This window comes from Mizuhopecten yessoensis, unplaced genomic scaffold, assembly GCF_002113885.1.
Source record: "Mizuhopecten yessoensis strain PY_sf001 unplaced genomic scaffold, ASM211388v2 scaffold9049, whole genome shotgun sequence".
Lineage (NCBI taxonomy): Eukaryota > Metazoa > Mollusca > Bivalvia > Pectinida > Pectinidae > Mizuhopecten > Mizuhopecten yessoensis.
The window spans coordinates 113,633-130,719 of NW_018407853.1; the positions used below are offsets into that span (position 1 = coordinate 113,633).

Below are 17,087 nucleotides of genomic sequence, written 5' to 3' on the forward strand. Positions count from 1 at the left end.
ACAGATCTGATGCCGACTTTATAGTGCTATCTCACTGAAATACCATACCGAAGGCACCCAGCACAGCATTCGGCCCCGGTTACATATTACTGACAGTAGGTGAACCAGTTGTTGCCATTCCCCTAAATGCTGAACATTAAGTAGAGAATAACAACTACCATTTTTAAGGACTTTATATAGATGAGACCTTGGACATAATGAATCAAATAGTGGTAAGGGACATACACTGCCATGACATCCTACATATCCCCCTGAAATTTCATTGAAATGTCTTCAGCGAATCAGAAATTATGGCTCAGATGAACAGACGGACAAAACAGTGACTTATGCTCCCCCATTTTTTTTGGGGGGGGGGGCATGAAAATGCAAAGACAATATTGGTTGACTTTCCAACCATGCTTGGAAACTGCTAAACAAACAGCAGGTATTTTACAGTTGGATATATTCATGCTGAAATCATGCTGCAGTACAGCCTGTCAGCATGGTTATCATTAAAGGCACTCTTCAGTCTAAAACTTCATTTTTCACTGCAGCGTGGTTCAGCTGCACGTTCCATTGTTTGCCTACAGTAATTAAAACACTTGTATCCTGCTGCACATCCATGCTGGAGTGCAGCATGCACAGTGGCCTGCCAGCAGTATCCAAACTTTGTCATCACTTTATAATTTATACATACTGATACTATGCTTGGATGTTCTGCTGCATTGCAGCATGGTTTTGAGGCATGAACTTAGCATAACTTACATAATTTCAAACCCTAGGATCCTGATTGAACTATACTTTAAAATAAAATAGAATTAAAGTTCTGAAAAATATTTTTTTTCATGCTGAAATCATAATGGAATCCTGCTAGAAAAATACTGATATCATAAGCTGTAAATTATAAAGACATATTAGTTAACATAAAACTGAAACAAGTTGATATAGAGTAGAAAGAATAAGAGTTGGAAATAAATATAAATCTTTACAACGTTACACCAGAGAAACATGTGATAGTAAATTGCAGCATTTTTATGAGGTTTACTGTAATTTGCAGATAACACCATCTGATCTTTTTAATTGAAGGTTTGTTCTCATGAATATATTTTGTATGGCGAGACATTTACTGTTAAAACAAGTTCTAGTGAACTTGCACACATTTTAGTAGCCATCTTGAAAGTAACTTTAAACATTCCAATACAAATTTTACAATGTGACATAAAATACTGCCAAAGAGGTTGTCTGCAACAATTATGGAGGCATCAGGTGAAGATCAATAAACTTTACGTCAGCTAGAGTCAACCGCAATAAACTTTACGTCAGCTAGAGTCAACCACAATAAACTTTACGTCAGCGAGAGTCAACCACAATAAACTTTACGCCAGCTAGTCAACCACAATAAACTTTACGTCAGCTAGAGTCGACCACAATAAACTTTACGTCAGCTAGAGTCAACCACAATAAACTTTATGTCAGCTAGAGTCAACCACAATAAACTTTACGTCAGCTAGAGTCAACCACAATAAACAAATCTATTTGTGCCTTTGCTGTTAATATAGCATATCCCCAGTACAAACTTTCCCATCAAAGATTGGCTGACGGTGTTCTCATTGGGAATATAACCTACATCAAATGTTACATCACTCCATAAAGATCCTAGTTTCTAGGACCTGAAGAACAAACAGAATGGTTTCTACGTTTGTATGAGAACTAGAACTGTTTACGAAGGAAATATCAGCCCAGGTGATCCATACAAAGATTGAGCTAACAGTTGTTTTACAATCAGCCAAACTATTCTAATATGCCATTCAATCAAATTTACAAAGGTTTTGTGACAATAATGATCTCATTTTATGGTCGTCATTTTGAAAATGTCACATTTCATTAGGGGAGGAAATGAAAACTGGATCAGCTTTCGCTCATGTCAGACTGGCATCAATTTGTATAGAATTCCAACTTGTTTTTCAATCAAGACCGAAATTGCATCAAAAATCACGGCCGAACTCTCCAATGTCACTGATCCTCCATTGCTTCCTGTTATACAAGTAAACCTAACATCAAGGTGAAGGTCTCTCAATTCGAATTTGATTTGTTATGTTGATTTCATAGAAGATCATTTCCCTTGAAATTTGAATGATTTTTACAGATTTGATTTCCGGTGTCCATGTATTTGAACATTTCTTGCAGTTTTTAAATGAAGATTTCCAAATGTTAAATTGTCTAATGTAACAGTTTGCTGCCCTACATTGACAAAGGTGTAATGGGCAGTAAGTAAGTAACATAACATTTGACTTAAGGTGACTAGCTAGTAGCTTTGAAGAGTTCTTATAACTTTGGACCAAATGTGGCCTTTCTAGAGTTGGTATCAATCCCTACTAAGGATTTCAATTGTCTGTATATATTTTTAAAAACTTCAGCTATTCAGTGTACAAGGCCCTGAGGACAAATACATGACAATAGCTTATAGAAGAGTGATGTAGTTGGAGCATTTTAGTTGTAAGTAAGAGATTAATCTGTAGAAACAGTCATTCCAGATTCATATAAAGCATAGCATTTTAATTCTTTTACAAGATAAAATATTTGTGTAAACTCTAAAGTTTGGTCGACATTGACAGGATCTTAACATTTTTTTGTGAAAGGAGAAGAAAATGCACAACCAAATCAGGATTGAAACCCGGTGTAATATGGTATTGTGAAGCATGCTGAATGAACCGCGGTTCATATTACCATAATGGTAATATGAACCGCCCCATGTTGATATGAAGGGTTCCATCGATTTCTATCCTGACAAACTTTTTTCCATTCATTTTCTTTATGTTTACTTCAATTTGATGTATTCTATCTGAAAATCCAAACAATTAAGTCTGGGGACACCGGGACCCTCCAGCCTCTAGACGGACACTCTAACTAATTGAGCTACCTGGTCGCCGGCGATCGACCCAGTCGGGTTCCACTACATTCCTCCCTCCTTTTTCTAAGTCTTCACCCCCGAAGACATAACTATTCACAACCCAGGGTCGGGTATACCCTTGCCAAGCATACACCCAATGCTTGTAACAAGGGTTGGTCATAGGCACCACTGTAACAGGAGAGGAAAAAGGCATGGCTAGACCAGGATTTGAACTAGGAGCCTCGTGAGCTACATGGTCGCCAGTAATCGACCCAGTCGGTTCTGCTACACTGTATTAACCAATTTACTTCCTCGATGTTAACATGCTATATAGAGTACTTAATGATATAAATTGGGTAATATGTATGTAGCTAAATTGTTGGGAATATATGGTGTGCAGATAATGCAGTGCTTTGATATGATGATATAGAAATTTACATTTTTGTATATTTTTAGTTTAAGATTTTCTCACCAGCTTGATTAAACTTACCAACCGACAACAGGTATATGTAGTCATATAACATTATAAACATGTGCTGCGATTGGTGATATTATATTGATATAATACATGTGTGCTTTGATTGATATGCATATGTGTAGTGATAAACAATATACACATGTGTATTTGTATATGTGAGCTACACACATGTGAAGTTTTACAACAGAAAGCCAGACTCCTGGCTGACTTACGTGTCAGAAATTTCTCCTTATCACAAGCTAAGGGCATTGGAACAGGTGATTGGATTGACTCGTCACGGAGTGGAGACTTTACTTTAAAGAAAAAATTCATTCATCTCATGTTAAAGCTCTTATAATATAGTAAAGATGGAACAAAATACAGAGATTCTTTGTCAAGGTTATATTTTTGTTATGGAAGCTAAAGTCAAACCTAAAGGTGAAACAAGAGGCACAAGAGATTAGCACAGCTTATAATTACCCCCACGCACTCCTTCGTGACAGGGATTCTTTGTCTTCAAAACAGTTACAGCCTTTGTTAATTTTTTATGTGTAAGAATGGTATCTTTTATGACGCAAAGAAGCAAGTGTTCTACGTTTCATAGGTGTACTGAAGACAATCGTCCGATTTCCACTGAAGTCTAATTTAATCAATAATCCTGTTACAACACATTAACATCAACACCTCCTCATCAATGTCAAACAGGAAATTTAAAACCTCAAAATTATAAGACTCAGTTCTATTGAAAATCTCAATAAATTAGCCACTATTTTTTGCCAATTATCAGAGTCTCAGTTCCATCGCATTCAAAATCAGAATTCTCACTTTCCATGCATGCTAGGTTTGATCAAATTTGGTCAAGCATTTCTTCCTGAAATTCCTTCAAACTGACAAACAATATCCTTACTGGTAATTCAGTCCCTTGTATTACAAGTAATCAGAATCTGATAATGCTACAGTGAATCTATTTGATAAAACTGTTATCGATTTTATCCTCGTTTTATTTACACACATGAATGTGTCATTAATGGTCAATTACTTACTGCCCATCCTCTATGATGAGATACGGCAACGAGTATCACATCGACATCCATCATATACAGCGGCCATGTTTTACACATTTCAATTACCACAATATTGATGCTCAATAATACCACTTTATCACCCAATTTGCAACAAAAGATGTTTTATTGCTCCAGTCTGAAAGAAGAATTTTACCCGACATAATTCTCTACAGCAAAATTATCTCAAGAGCAGCAACATATTCCGAGTTATTTATTCAAGACATAGCATAGGTAACCTAAGTAATAGCATCATACAGAACCATTGTGAAACTTTTTACTTCCTGTATACAGTAATCGTGAGATTTACTTCCTGTATACAGTAATTGTTATATTTACCTCCTGTATACATCAATTGTAAGACTTTACTTCCTGTATACAGTAAACGTGAGATTTACTTCCTGTATACAGTAATTGTTATATTTACCTCCAGTATACATCAATTGTAAGACTTTACTTCCTGTATACATTAATTGTGAGATTTGCTTCTTGCATACATAAATTGTGAGACTTTTTACTTCCTGTATACAAAAATTGAAAGACTTTTTTCCCCTTTATATTCATTGTGAGACTTAACTTCCTGTATACAGTAATTGTGAGACTTTGCTTCCTGCATACAGTAATTGTTTTATAAAGTAAGTGTATAAGACTTTACTTTCTGTATACAGTAATTGGACTTTACTTCCTGTATACAATAATTGTGAAACTTTTACTTCCTGTAATTACAGTAATTGTGAGACTTTTTACTTCCTGTATACAGTAATTGTTAGACTTTACTTCCAGTTTACAATAATTGTGAGACTTTTTACTTTCTGTATACAATAATTGTGAGACTTTTTTTCCTGTATACATAAATGTGAGTTTTTACTTCCTGTATACATTGATTGTGAGACTTTTACTTCCAGTATACAATAATTGTGAGACGTTACTTCCAGTAATTACAGTAAGTGTGAGACCTTGTTCCTGTAACAACACTTTTTTGAAATAATTAAGAAATAGTTTGATATTTCTAAACAATATATCATCATGCTTTACATGTGGTCATGAATTTTTAAACAATGTATCCCAGAGCTCCACTGGTCTATACTGGAGATTGTTTAAAGCTGTGAGATTAAACCCTGGAATTTATAACATTTACTGTTAAGACTTTCTACATTAAGTAAAAACAAGAGGCCAAATGGGCCTGCATCGCTCACCTGGTATTAATCTCACATTTGTAGCCTTAAAAGTGATCTTAAATAAAGCTACAGGCAAAATATCAGTAATTATGACTATAAGTCATTCAAAAGATACTGTTAAAACATTTTAAAACATTTGACTCCTGTGACCTTGAAAATCGGATAAGGACATTTCATTGAACAAACTTTATAGCCCTTCATCTCAGCATGCATCTTTCAAAATATCACCACCTCAGACCTTTTGTTTATTGAGATTAGGTCATTTAAAAGTTTATACATATTTGACCAAATGTGACCAAAAGTGGGTTGAGGTCCTTCAAATGAAAAAAGCTTGATAGCCCATGCATCCAAACATGCTACTGGCCAAATATCAACATTCTGGGCCTCATTTTTATTTTGGAAGGATGTTTTAAAAGCCTGGTTTGCTACTGTTTTGGTGAGCAAACAATATGAAAATATTATATTGGAAAATCCTTTATGGTATAATGAACAAAATTGGCGGGCAAACAGTGCTCTATAAAACCTGGTACTCTAAAGGAATATCACATGTACATACTATGTTTAGACATGATGGTTCTATTTATTTACATTTTTAATTTAATTTAATACCAGATATGATATCAGGACAAATTTTTTAACTTATCAGGGAATGGTTGCAGCTATTCGCAAATATGTTGATTGACAGGGACTAAATATACATGAGAGGCTATTTTTACCTTTTGTACCTATAAATTTAAAATCAGTTTTAAAAGTACAAGAGGAGCACAGGATGTATATCGAGCACTCATTAAAAACAATACTCAACCAGCTGCACAGGTAAAATGGTATCTCTCATTAGGAATAGTTGTGGAAGATTGGAGATTAGTTTACAAATGTCTTTTTGAGACCACTGAAAACTCAAAGCTTTTATGGTTACAATATAGGATAAACCATAGAATTTTGACTACTAATTCATATACACAAAAAGTTGGTTTAACTGAAAATGGAGATTGTACGTTTTGTAAAACAGAAAGAGAATAATACATCTTCTGTGGGAATGTGATAAGACCCAGGAATTACTCCAAAATATTCAAATATATTTAAATACACAAAATATTGATTTAGTTTTCGAAAAAAATATGTTTCTGTTTGGCAAATATAGAGATAATCAAAAGGCTTATATAGCAGATAATTATTTGCTACTTATAATAAAACAATATATTTACAATTCTAGATGTTTAAAGAAAGATTTACAATTGAATACTTTGAAAACTCACATACAAGTGGGAATTAGAATACAAAATCTTATATACAAACAGAAAAATAAATGTGATGAGTTTCAAGGGATGGTCTCTGTTCTTAGAATAGATATATGGTTTTTTTCTCTCTTTTCTTTCTGGCCAGCTACTTTTGCCTTTTCCTAGATTTCCCTCTTTACTTTTTTATGTGTAGGTACGAAAGAATGTTTCTTCACCGCTCAATATATATGTGTATATATATGTGTATCTTGTGTGTATCTGTTGTATGTATATGTGCTTAAGCATACGTTTGAGTATAGGAATGTGGGCCTAATTATGTACTAAGGCTTATATGAATTGAAGGTGAGACGGTATTGAGACAGGAGCACAGATGTGGATATATGTATGTATTTGATGTGTGTTTGAAATTACTGTATAATATGTTGATGTATGTCTAATATGTATACGTCTATTACATCTCTATGGTATATCTCTATGGTTACATCTATATGGTTATCTCTATGGTAACATCTCTATGGTATATCTCTATGGTTACATCTCTATGGTTATATCTCTATGGTTACATCTCTTTGGTTATATCTCTATGGTTACATCTCTATGATTACATCTATATGGTTACATCTCTATGGTATATCTCTATGGTTATATCTCTATGATTATATCTCTATGGTTATATCTCTATGATTATATCTCTATGATTATATCTCTATGGTTACATCTCTATGATTATTACTCTATCAAATGAAATGTTGTTGGTAGCTTATAGTTGTCATGATGTCATCCCTCACAGTTAACACTCAATCCACCCTCACACTTCCTGTAACCCTGCCATTTCAATCAATGGAGGATCTGTGTGCTAATCACCCTGAAATGGTCGTGCAATCCTAACAAGTCAGTCTCACACATCTACCACTATTTAACACTATGACGGTACATGTATTTGATAATCAGTACATTTACTTGTACGGATCTATAGCTCAGATCTGAAATGATTACAGTAATGTCTGCTCTGTGGTTCAATGAAGAGGCTGCAGGGCTTGGTTGTTTGTGGGTTTTTTTGAAAAGCATCTTCAATGAACCCCATTTTATTCTGACATGTTCATCACGACAAATCCCCTGCAAGACAGTTTTCATAGTTCATGAACAATTCATGAATACAGATTGTTTGGAGTTCATGAACATTTTTTCTGAAAATTTTATGAACGTTCATGAATTTTTACCATAATTCAGGAAGGTTAATGAATTCAACATTCATGAATATTCCTAAATTTCCAATTCATGCACATTAATAAACAGCAATGATGTCATGAATTGCAGAATATGTCTTACACACAGATACACAGATTTATTCTGACTGTAGGAAATTGTACAATTTCCTCTGTTGTCAGCTCAATTATAAAAGTTACAATAGTACATATAGTTGGTTAAACAATATTAATAACATGATTTCTGAGTATTTTTGGCGAGTCCATTACAGAGAGCTGCACAGTTCCATAGAGAACAGATGTTCAATGATAAGTAATTATATTACAGTAACATTGTGAATTGAATGAGTGTGGTTCAAAAATAAAAATGTTGGTACGTATATGGGTGTCTCTTGTATATTGCATTTTTTAAATGTTCGAATGTGATATTTTCGTTAAAGTTCAATCAATGACCATTAGTATGTGTGACTTCGATGGCTTCCCTGTGGTTATACACTGGTGGCTGGTTCTTCCAATGACGGTCAAGGCTATGTTCAAATGCTCGGACTGTTCGTGACATTACGACCTCCGATGACAGGCCGTTCCATATATCCACGGTTCGGTGAAGGAATGAGTGTTTCCGGATATTCAGGCGCGTTCTTTGTTTGAATAATTTGAGTTCGTGTCCTCTGGTGGTGGTGGTGTTGGTGGTGGTGTTCTTGTTAGGTGTGATGAAAGTCAACACCTCGGGATCATACTTCTCGGTCATGATTTTGTATAGTTCTATCATGTCTCCTCTGGCTCTTCGATATGCCAATGTTGGTAATTTCAGGCGTTGAAGTCTCTCGGGGTAGGATAGATTAGCCATTCCGGGTATTAGCTTGGTAGCTCTCCTTTGTACATTTTCTATCGTCTTGATTCATGAATGTTCATGAAAGATTTAAATAATACAATTTGAATTCATGAACATTTTAATATCCATGAACTAGTCATAAACAATACATGAATTTAACTCATGTTATGTAGGATATTTTGATTTTAACAAAAAAAAATTATCAACACATCTAATGAATCTTGTGAGGATGTGACAGAGAAGTCTGCCATGGGTTAGACATTAGAGCATATCGCCCTAGAGGTTTGAGATTTCTCTGTCACATGTTCTTCCATTCTATTGTTTCATTGATAATTAACGCCGCTGACAGCAGTCTGGCAGGGTTTGTAAACAAAGACACATGTGGTATACATGTCATGACATCACAATTTGCATGGAAATAATAACGAAACAGAATACAGATTGAAGATAATCAATACACATTTATCAATTAGTATGAGGATTGACAGGACAGATGGATCAACAGCACAGAAAAACTGCTTGTGATATTCCACTCTGTCTCTTGTTTTAGCTTTAATTGGGTTATTTGTCAACCCCTAGGGATGTAGACAAGCTTTAACACACCTGTGACATCACAATCAAAACAATAGGATGACTTCATTATAATCTCATATAATAGCTTGTGTAGGAATCTTCATGTTTTGCAGAAACATTCTATTTTGAGATCGGAGAAAATTTGTCATTCTCTACTTATGAGATACCTGGTAAGACAGAAAATCTAAACCCAGGTGGTAAGATTCTTAATGTACTTGTTCCAGAACAGCCTCAGCGTGGACATTATTTTTACCTCATGGACTGAGATATGTCTGTCCAACATACAAATTGTGGAGAGGTTCTGTCAGTCTACCACCATCGATCAATAGAGGTGGCAGGAACATGCACATCTATACATGTGTGGAGGCATCGTTTGTTGAGTACTGTGAACACATACTGACAGCTTATTTATCAGCCACTGAGGTAGTATAGCCACAGTGACGTACAGCGTCGGTATTATAGCCACAGTGACGTACAGCGTCTTCTGTATACAAAACAAGTCTTCAATTTTATTATCAGCAGAAGTGATTCTGTGGAATCATTAATAAACACATGTAATGACAAAAATAATCCATGTTTTTTATCTTTTATTGAAGTACATTGTATAATGAAATATTTAAACATTAAAAAGTGTTGGTCATGAAGCAAGCAAAACTTTAAGATAGGTAAGTGGTAACCATACCAATACTGTGTTGGCCAGTTTTCCTTCTGTGGTGAACTGATGGGGGCATGGAGGCATGAACACACAATTCTTAAATGTGCTCTGGGAGTATTGGAGAATTCAAGAAAGTGTTAAAGACACATGACCTGAAATTTCTTTAGGCTGCAGAGGGCCTTAAAATTATGATTCTTTAAGATGCTGAGGGAGTATAGAAAGAATTATATCCTGAACATTATTGTAAGGGCAAGAACTGAACATTCTTTATGATGCTGTAGGTAAGGGTGCTGTCGAGGTGACGTATAGGAGGGCTCTGTAGGCATGGGTGCTGTCGAGGGGACGTATAGGAGGGCTCTGACTCTGTAGGTTGTCATCATTAAATGAATAAGAATATAAACTATGGGTGCTGTCGAGGTGACGTATAAGAGGGCTCTGTAGGTATGGGTGCTGTCGAGTTGACGTATAGGAGTGCTCTGTAGGTATGGGTGCTGTCGAGGTGATTATAGGAGGGCTCTGTAGGTATGGGTGCTGCCGAGGTGACGTATAGGAGGGCTCTGTAGGGATGGGTGCTGTCGAGATGACGTATAGGAGGGCTCTGTAGGTAAGGATGCTGTCGAGGTGAAGTATAGGAGGGCTCTGTAGGTATGGGTGCTGTCGCGGTGACGTATAGGAGGGCTCTGTAGGTAAGGATGCTGTCGAGGTGAAGTATAGGAGGGCTCTGTAGGTATGGGTGCTGCCGAGGTGACGTATAGGAGGGCTCTGTAGGGATGGGTGCTGTCGAGGGGACGTATAGGGGGGCTCTGTAGGTAAGGGTGCTGTCGAGGGGACGTATAGGAGGGCTCTGACTCTGTAGGTTGTCATCATTAAATGAATAAGAATATAATGTATGGGTGCTGTCGAGATGACGTATAGGAGGGCTCTGTAGGGAAGGATGCTGTCGAGGTGACGTATAGGAGGGCTCTGAAGGTAAGGGTGGTGTCGAGGTGACGTATAGGAGGGCTCTGTAATTAAGGGTGCTGGCGAGGGGATGTATAGGAGGGCTCTGTAGGTATGGGTGCTGTCGAGTTGACGTATAGGAGGGCTCTGTAGGGATGGGTGCTGTCGAGATGATGTATAGGAGGGCTCTGTAGGAAAGGGTAATGTTGAGGTGATGTATAGCAGGGCTCTGTAGGTAAGGGTGCTGTCGAGTTGACGTATAGGAGGGCTATGTAGGTAAGGGTGCTGTCGAGGTGACGTATATAGAAAGAATTATATCCTGAACATTATTGTAAGGGCAAGAACTGAACATTCTTTACGATGCTGTAGGTAAGGGTGCTGTCGAGGTGACGCATAGGAGGGCTCTGTAGGTAAGGGTGCTGTAGAGGTGACGTATAGGAGGGCTCTGACTCTGTAGGTTGTCATCATTAAATGAATAAGAATATAATGTATGGGTGCTGTCGAGATGACGTATAGGAGGGCTCTGTAGGTAAGGATGCTGTCGAGGTGAAGTATAGGAGGGCTCTGTAGGTATGGGTGCTGCCGAGGTGACGTATAGGAGGGCTCTGTAGGTAGGTAAGGGTGCTGTCGAGGTGACGTATATAGAAAGAATTATATCCTGAACATTATTGTAAGGGCAAGAACTGAACATTCTTTATGATGCTGTAGGTAAGGGTGCTGTCGAGGTGACGCATAGGAGGGCTCTGTAGGTAAGGGTGCTGGCGAGGTGACGGATAGGAGGGCTCTGTAGGTAAGGGTGCTGGCGAGGTGACGGATAGGAGGGCTCTGTAGGTATGGGTGCTGTCGCGGTGACGTATAGGAGGGCTCTGTAGGTAAGCTAGCTGTCGAGGTGACGTATAGGGGGGCTCTGTAGGTAAGGGTGCTGTCGAGGGGACGTATAGGAGGGCTATGTAGGTAAGGGTGCTGTCGAGGGGACGTATAGGAGGGCTCTGACTCTGTAGGTTGTCATCATTAAATGAATAAGAATATAATGTATGGGTGCTGTCGAGATGACGTATAGGAGGGCTCTGTAGGTAAGATAGCTGTCGAGGTGACGTATAGGAGGGCTCTGTAATTAAGGGTGCTGGCGAGGGGATGTATAGGAGGGCTCTGTAGGTAAGGGTGATGTTGAGGTGATGTATAGCAGGGCTCTGTAGGTACGGGTGCTGTCGAGGTGACGTATAGGAGGGCTCTGAAGGTAAGGGTGGTGTCGAGGTGACGTATAGGAGGGCTCTGTAGGTATGGGTGCTGTCGAGATGATGTATAGGAGGGCTCTGTAGGTAAGGGTAATGTTGAGGTGATGTATAGCAGGGCTCTGTAGGTAAGGGTGCTGTCGAGGTGACGTATAGGAGGGCTCTGACTCTGTAGGTTGTCATCATTAAATGAATAAGAATATAATCAACAGCATTTAAAGGTATAATTACTAGACCATAATTACGACTTATGATCAGAGGAAACTCAATATTGAAATATAGGAAACATAGCCCACACCCCTGGTAGTTGAAATTACAAATTACAATTTCTCAATATCTTATCCAAGATTAGAGTAGAATCAAACATCTGAAAGTAGGACAATCTGTGGTGACAAGAACCCCTGACCATTACCTACTTAATGTCTGTGGGACTGGATACATCCTGATTGTGTGTTATGTACCTAACACTTGTGATCATTTACAGTTAGAGTATAGACAATCTCATGCTGTTTTCTGTTCTAACCAATTAACTTCTAAGTCTTGTTATATTTGGGGGAAAATCTACAAAAAAGCATGTCTTTCTGAATTAAAGATCTGGATGATAACCTGGTATGTTAACTGTTATAAACATTTAAAGCATGACATTGACGGAAAAAAGTATAGGTTCCCCCCTATGGACCTCACCCCTCCTCTGTACCACTCCCTTCCTCCCTCAAATAATCGAATACCAACTAATCTATTTATTTACACAAACCCTGCTAATTCAGGAGACTTGGCGACGAAAGCTAAATAAGATTCCTGGGGAGACATTTACGCCTTCTGTTTCCATGTCACACAATGTCGTATATAGGTTTACAGATTTAGATCTAATTGGATCATTTGCTGTTGTCTTATTTTTACTGATCACTGTATTGGAGATGTTAGATCTGATTCTACAGGAGAAGAACCACCAATTTGTTTCAAAAAATATTTTTCTACTTCAAGAATGTCGTACACTTTAGAACCATTATATTTGTATATCGTTGGATCCTCTACTGATCACTGTATTGGAGATGCAAAATCTGACACTACAGGATAAGAACTACCAGTTTGTTTCAAAAATGATTTTCTTCATTTAGAATGTCATAAGCATTGTATAAACAATAACATTTGTACATAGTTAGATCATCTGTTGTTGTCTTATGTTTTCCCGATTAATGTCTTGAATCTGAGAATGGAGGCTAAGAACAACCAGTTGGTCTCAAAAATATTATTTCCTACTTGGAGAATGTAAAAAAACTTTCTATGAATTATAAGAACATCTGAATATATATGAATCATCAGATGCCTTATTTTTATTGATTGCTGAATTGGAGATATTACATCTGACAATACAGGTTAAGAACCACCAACTAGCTTCGAAAAAAAGTATTTCCTACACTGAGCATATAAAATACTTTCTATAAATAATGATATTTGTTTATAGTTGGCTAATCTGTTGTCGTATTTTCCTGATTAATGTTTTGGAGATATGTTAAATCTGCACTACGAGTTAAGAACCACCAAATTGCTTCGAAAAATTTATATCCTACTTTGAGAATGTAGTACATTTCCCATAAACAGTATCTGTATATAATTGGATCATCTGTTGTCATATTCTACTGATTGCTGTATTGGAGATCTCAAGCCGACTCTAAATGTTAAGAACCATCTGTCATTGTACTGATCACTGTAAAGGAGATTTTTTAAGTTCAAGAGACTACCTGTTAAGGGCCTCTAGCAGGCTTCCAAAAAGTGATTTGCTACGCAGGGGATATACCTACATTTCCTATAAACAAAAAGTTGATTGTCGCCTACAGGTGTTGACAGGTTTCTGAAGCACCACAGTCATGTAATACTAGACCACAACAGTCTGCCAACAGGAACTACAACGGGTTTGACCTTTCACCAAAGTCATGTAATACGAGACCACAACAGTCTGCCGACAGGAATTACATGGGGTTTGACCTTTCAATCTTTCGCAGCTAGCCCAACACCAAACTGAATAAGATATCCCGGAAAACATTGAACATCCCTACCAACTGAGCTTTTTTAGCTTTATATTGCTTCCATAAAAAGGCTTTGTATTAATTCTTCTAGTTGCAAAACAAATCTTGTTTACCAGGAAATGTTCGCTCTGTCAAACTTTCTCCAATCGCCGGTAAAATCCATATTCGCCCATTTTTAATTTCCCCCTTTAAATTTAACTGCTATACATATTATGTTGTTTACCAGTGTTTGGTGTAATGATAAATCTGCCCTCATTACGGAGGGCGAAAAAGGGGGAAATTAAACAGCAGCGATAATCCAGGAATACAGAACCTTGGAAAAAACACAAAAGAAATAACTCCACTCTGCTAATGTAGGGTGCGCTGTATTTGACAATTTTAGTTAGATTACTGACACCATTTTTAATTTGTATTCAGAACAAAAGGAAAAGGAAAAGGAACATGATTATATAACTGATGTTCCTTTTGAGGATTCAAACCCCCACAAAAATGTTATTGGAGCAACAATCATGAAATAGCTAGGTAGATATCTTAATGAAAATATTTACAGTATCCAGTTGACAAAGTCGCATCCAAGACAGCTAAAGTGTGACGAATGCTTTCAAACACCACTTATTATGACCAGCTAAATGAGAAACAGTCAGTCTAAACAAACAAAAATCTAATATACAATGAACATGGAATATGTATTGACCAAAACCATGTCCTATCTATACATTTTGTCTAGATATCCAGATGAAAATTGATAAAATATATTTTTCTGCTATAATCAGTTAAGATATCATTAAAATATACTTATACCATTAGCATCGATAACCCAATCTCGCTCAGTTACATACGTAATTGATTTTATTAATCTAAGTTTATCCTCATGTCTTTGTAATACATGCACTCACTGCTCATGATCTTATCAGATGACTGTCTTGTAATCAACTGAAGCTATATAAGGACATGTAACTACTTATTCACCTTGTGGTTTATGTTATAAGGTATCATAAACTCAATAACATTTATGTTCATCAGAAATCATGTAGTTTTATTATTACATGTCCACATGTCATTGATGACATGTACAAGAAATCAATCAATCATCTGTTTGTAAGAAAAAAAATCCATAAAAAACATTTTCAAGTACAATGTTCAGTGATGATTTTGTATATTTAGAATGTACCTACGTGTATACCTGTACATTAAATTGATTTTATTGTTTTTCTATGAAATATCAAGATAAATCTCATTTAATGTATGACTATGAACTTTCCTTGGGTTAGTTACAAAAAAGTGTGTTGAAACAAATTGTTGAACATGTTCTCCTACTCTCTAAAAAGACTGTGGCAATTATCACAACACTTGAATTAAATTGATTTAATAGTTTTTGTTACAAATTACTACCAGCAGTGTAGAATGCTACAGTTTAAGCTGTTCTGTGCAATGAATTAATTGAATTTGAGCAAGAATAAATATTTATAACCTTCTGTTGACTTGTATTAAGGTTAAAAATTAGGAGTCTCATTCTGAAATAGGGACATTTCTTTGGTGTTCTTAAACCCCTAAAATATCCATGCGTTTCCTAAAACCCTAAAATATCTGTACATATCTCAAAACTCCTAAAATATGCGGCTGTATTCCTAATCTGCTAAAATATCTGATGTCTTCCCAAACCACTGAAATATCTGTATAGGTTCCTCAAACCCCCAAAATTCAGATCCTAATATATTTGTGTTATTAAACCCTAAAAAAATCTATGTTTCTCAATCCACGTTCCTGAAACTCTAAAATGTCTTAACATGTTCCTAAACCCCTAAGATAGCAAATCTGAACATATCTGTGAGTTCCTAAATAAGCCTCTATAATATCTTATCCCTGAATCCCTTAAATATCTGTATCTGTTCCTAAACCTCTGAAATATTTGTAAGAATAAGTCACTTTTAAATGGTTAAAATATAAAAAGTTATTTAGCAGAAACTTTATAAATCTTAACCGTATAGGCTGTGACATTCTAATTTTGCAACAATATATAATACATATTCATTGTTTTCTTGACAAACATATTTCTTGAAGAGATTAATTGGCAGCTTTTTTCTACAGAGATAAATACATGACAATTTAATCTACAGCAATCATTATCATTTATAGATAACACATGTACATCAACCTTTTTATTAATTAACTATGTCTAACTGTTCATGACATATAGTTTTCTGGAGCTAACATACATCCTTAAGCATTTTTCTTTTAATTAACATCACTACAATATACTTCTCTAAATCCTCTGTAGACATTAGTTTAATATCAAAGCTCCAACAAGGTTCAACATCAGTTTAAAAATAGCAGTATTGGGATAAATTCAGATTTTATATTTTTATAATCAGACAGAGCAAACAACCTACCTGTAATTATTTCTAATAATCTACCTTTTATTGGTCGATTTATAGTCTTAATATAACTGCTAAGTTTAAGTTTCATTGAGAAGAAAGTTTGTCTTACCTTTTTCTGATTTGGTTGAGGATTCCTCTGGGGCAACAGTTTTAGCAGAGGTGCACCCCATACTTCAGTGCAATGGCAGAGTGTAGTTATACTGCTGATCTATACTAACATCCATTCTCTCTGTACGGTTCTCTCCAAACACAAGGACGAATGCTTCAACGCTGCTGACTTCTATAACAAGCTGGCTGCTACAGAACGCTGCAGCCTTCTATAGTCATTCTTATACTGCCATCCAAACTAAGGCTCCAAGCTGTCAATGATATACATCTGAAATGTTACAAAGGGGAATGATTTATAACAGTGTGTAAAAAGACCTGGATTCGTTACACCTGTA

The 17,087-nt window shown here is 36.3% G+C and overlaps 1 protein-coding gene across 1 annotated transcript in view; it reads right to left on the bottom strand.

Moving 5' to 3' along the window:
• The window catches only part of LOC110457245 (serine/threonine-protein phosphatase with EF-hands 2-like), a 53,591-nt gene extending 36,710 nt beyond the window's left edge, over positions 1–16,881 (bottom strand). Inside the window, exon 1 of the mRNA XM_021508430.1 lies at positions 16,754–16,881. Within this exon, the coding sequence (XP_021364105.1) occupies positions 16,754–16,814 (61 nt within the window). The 5' untranslated portion in view covers positions 16,815–16,881. The remainder of the gene's footprint in view (positions 1–16,753) is intronic.
• Positions 16,882–17,087: the final 206 nt, after the last annotated feature.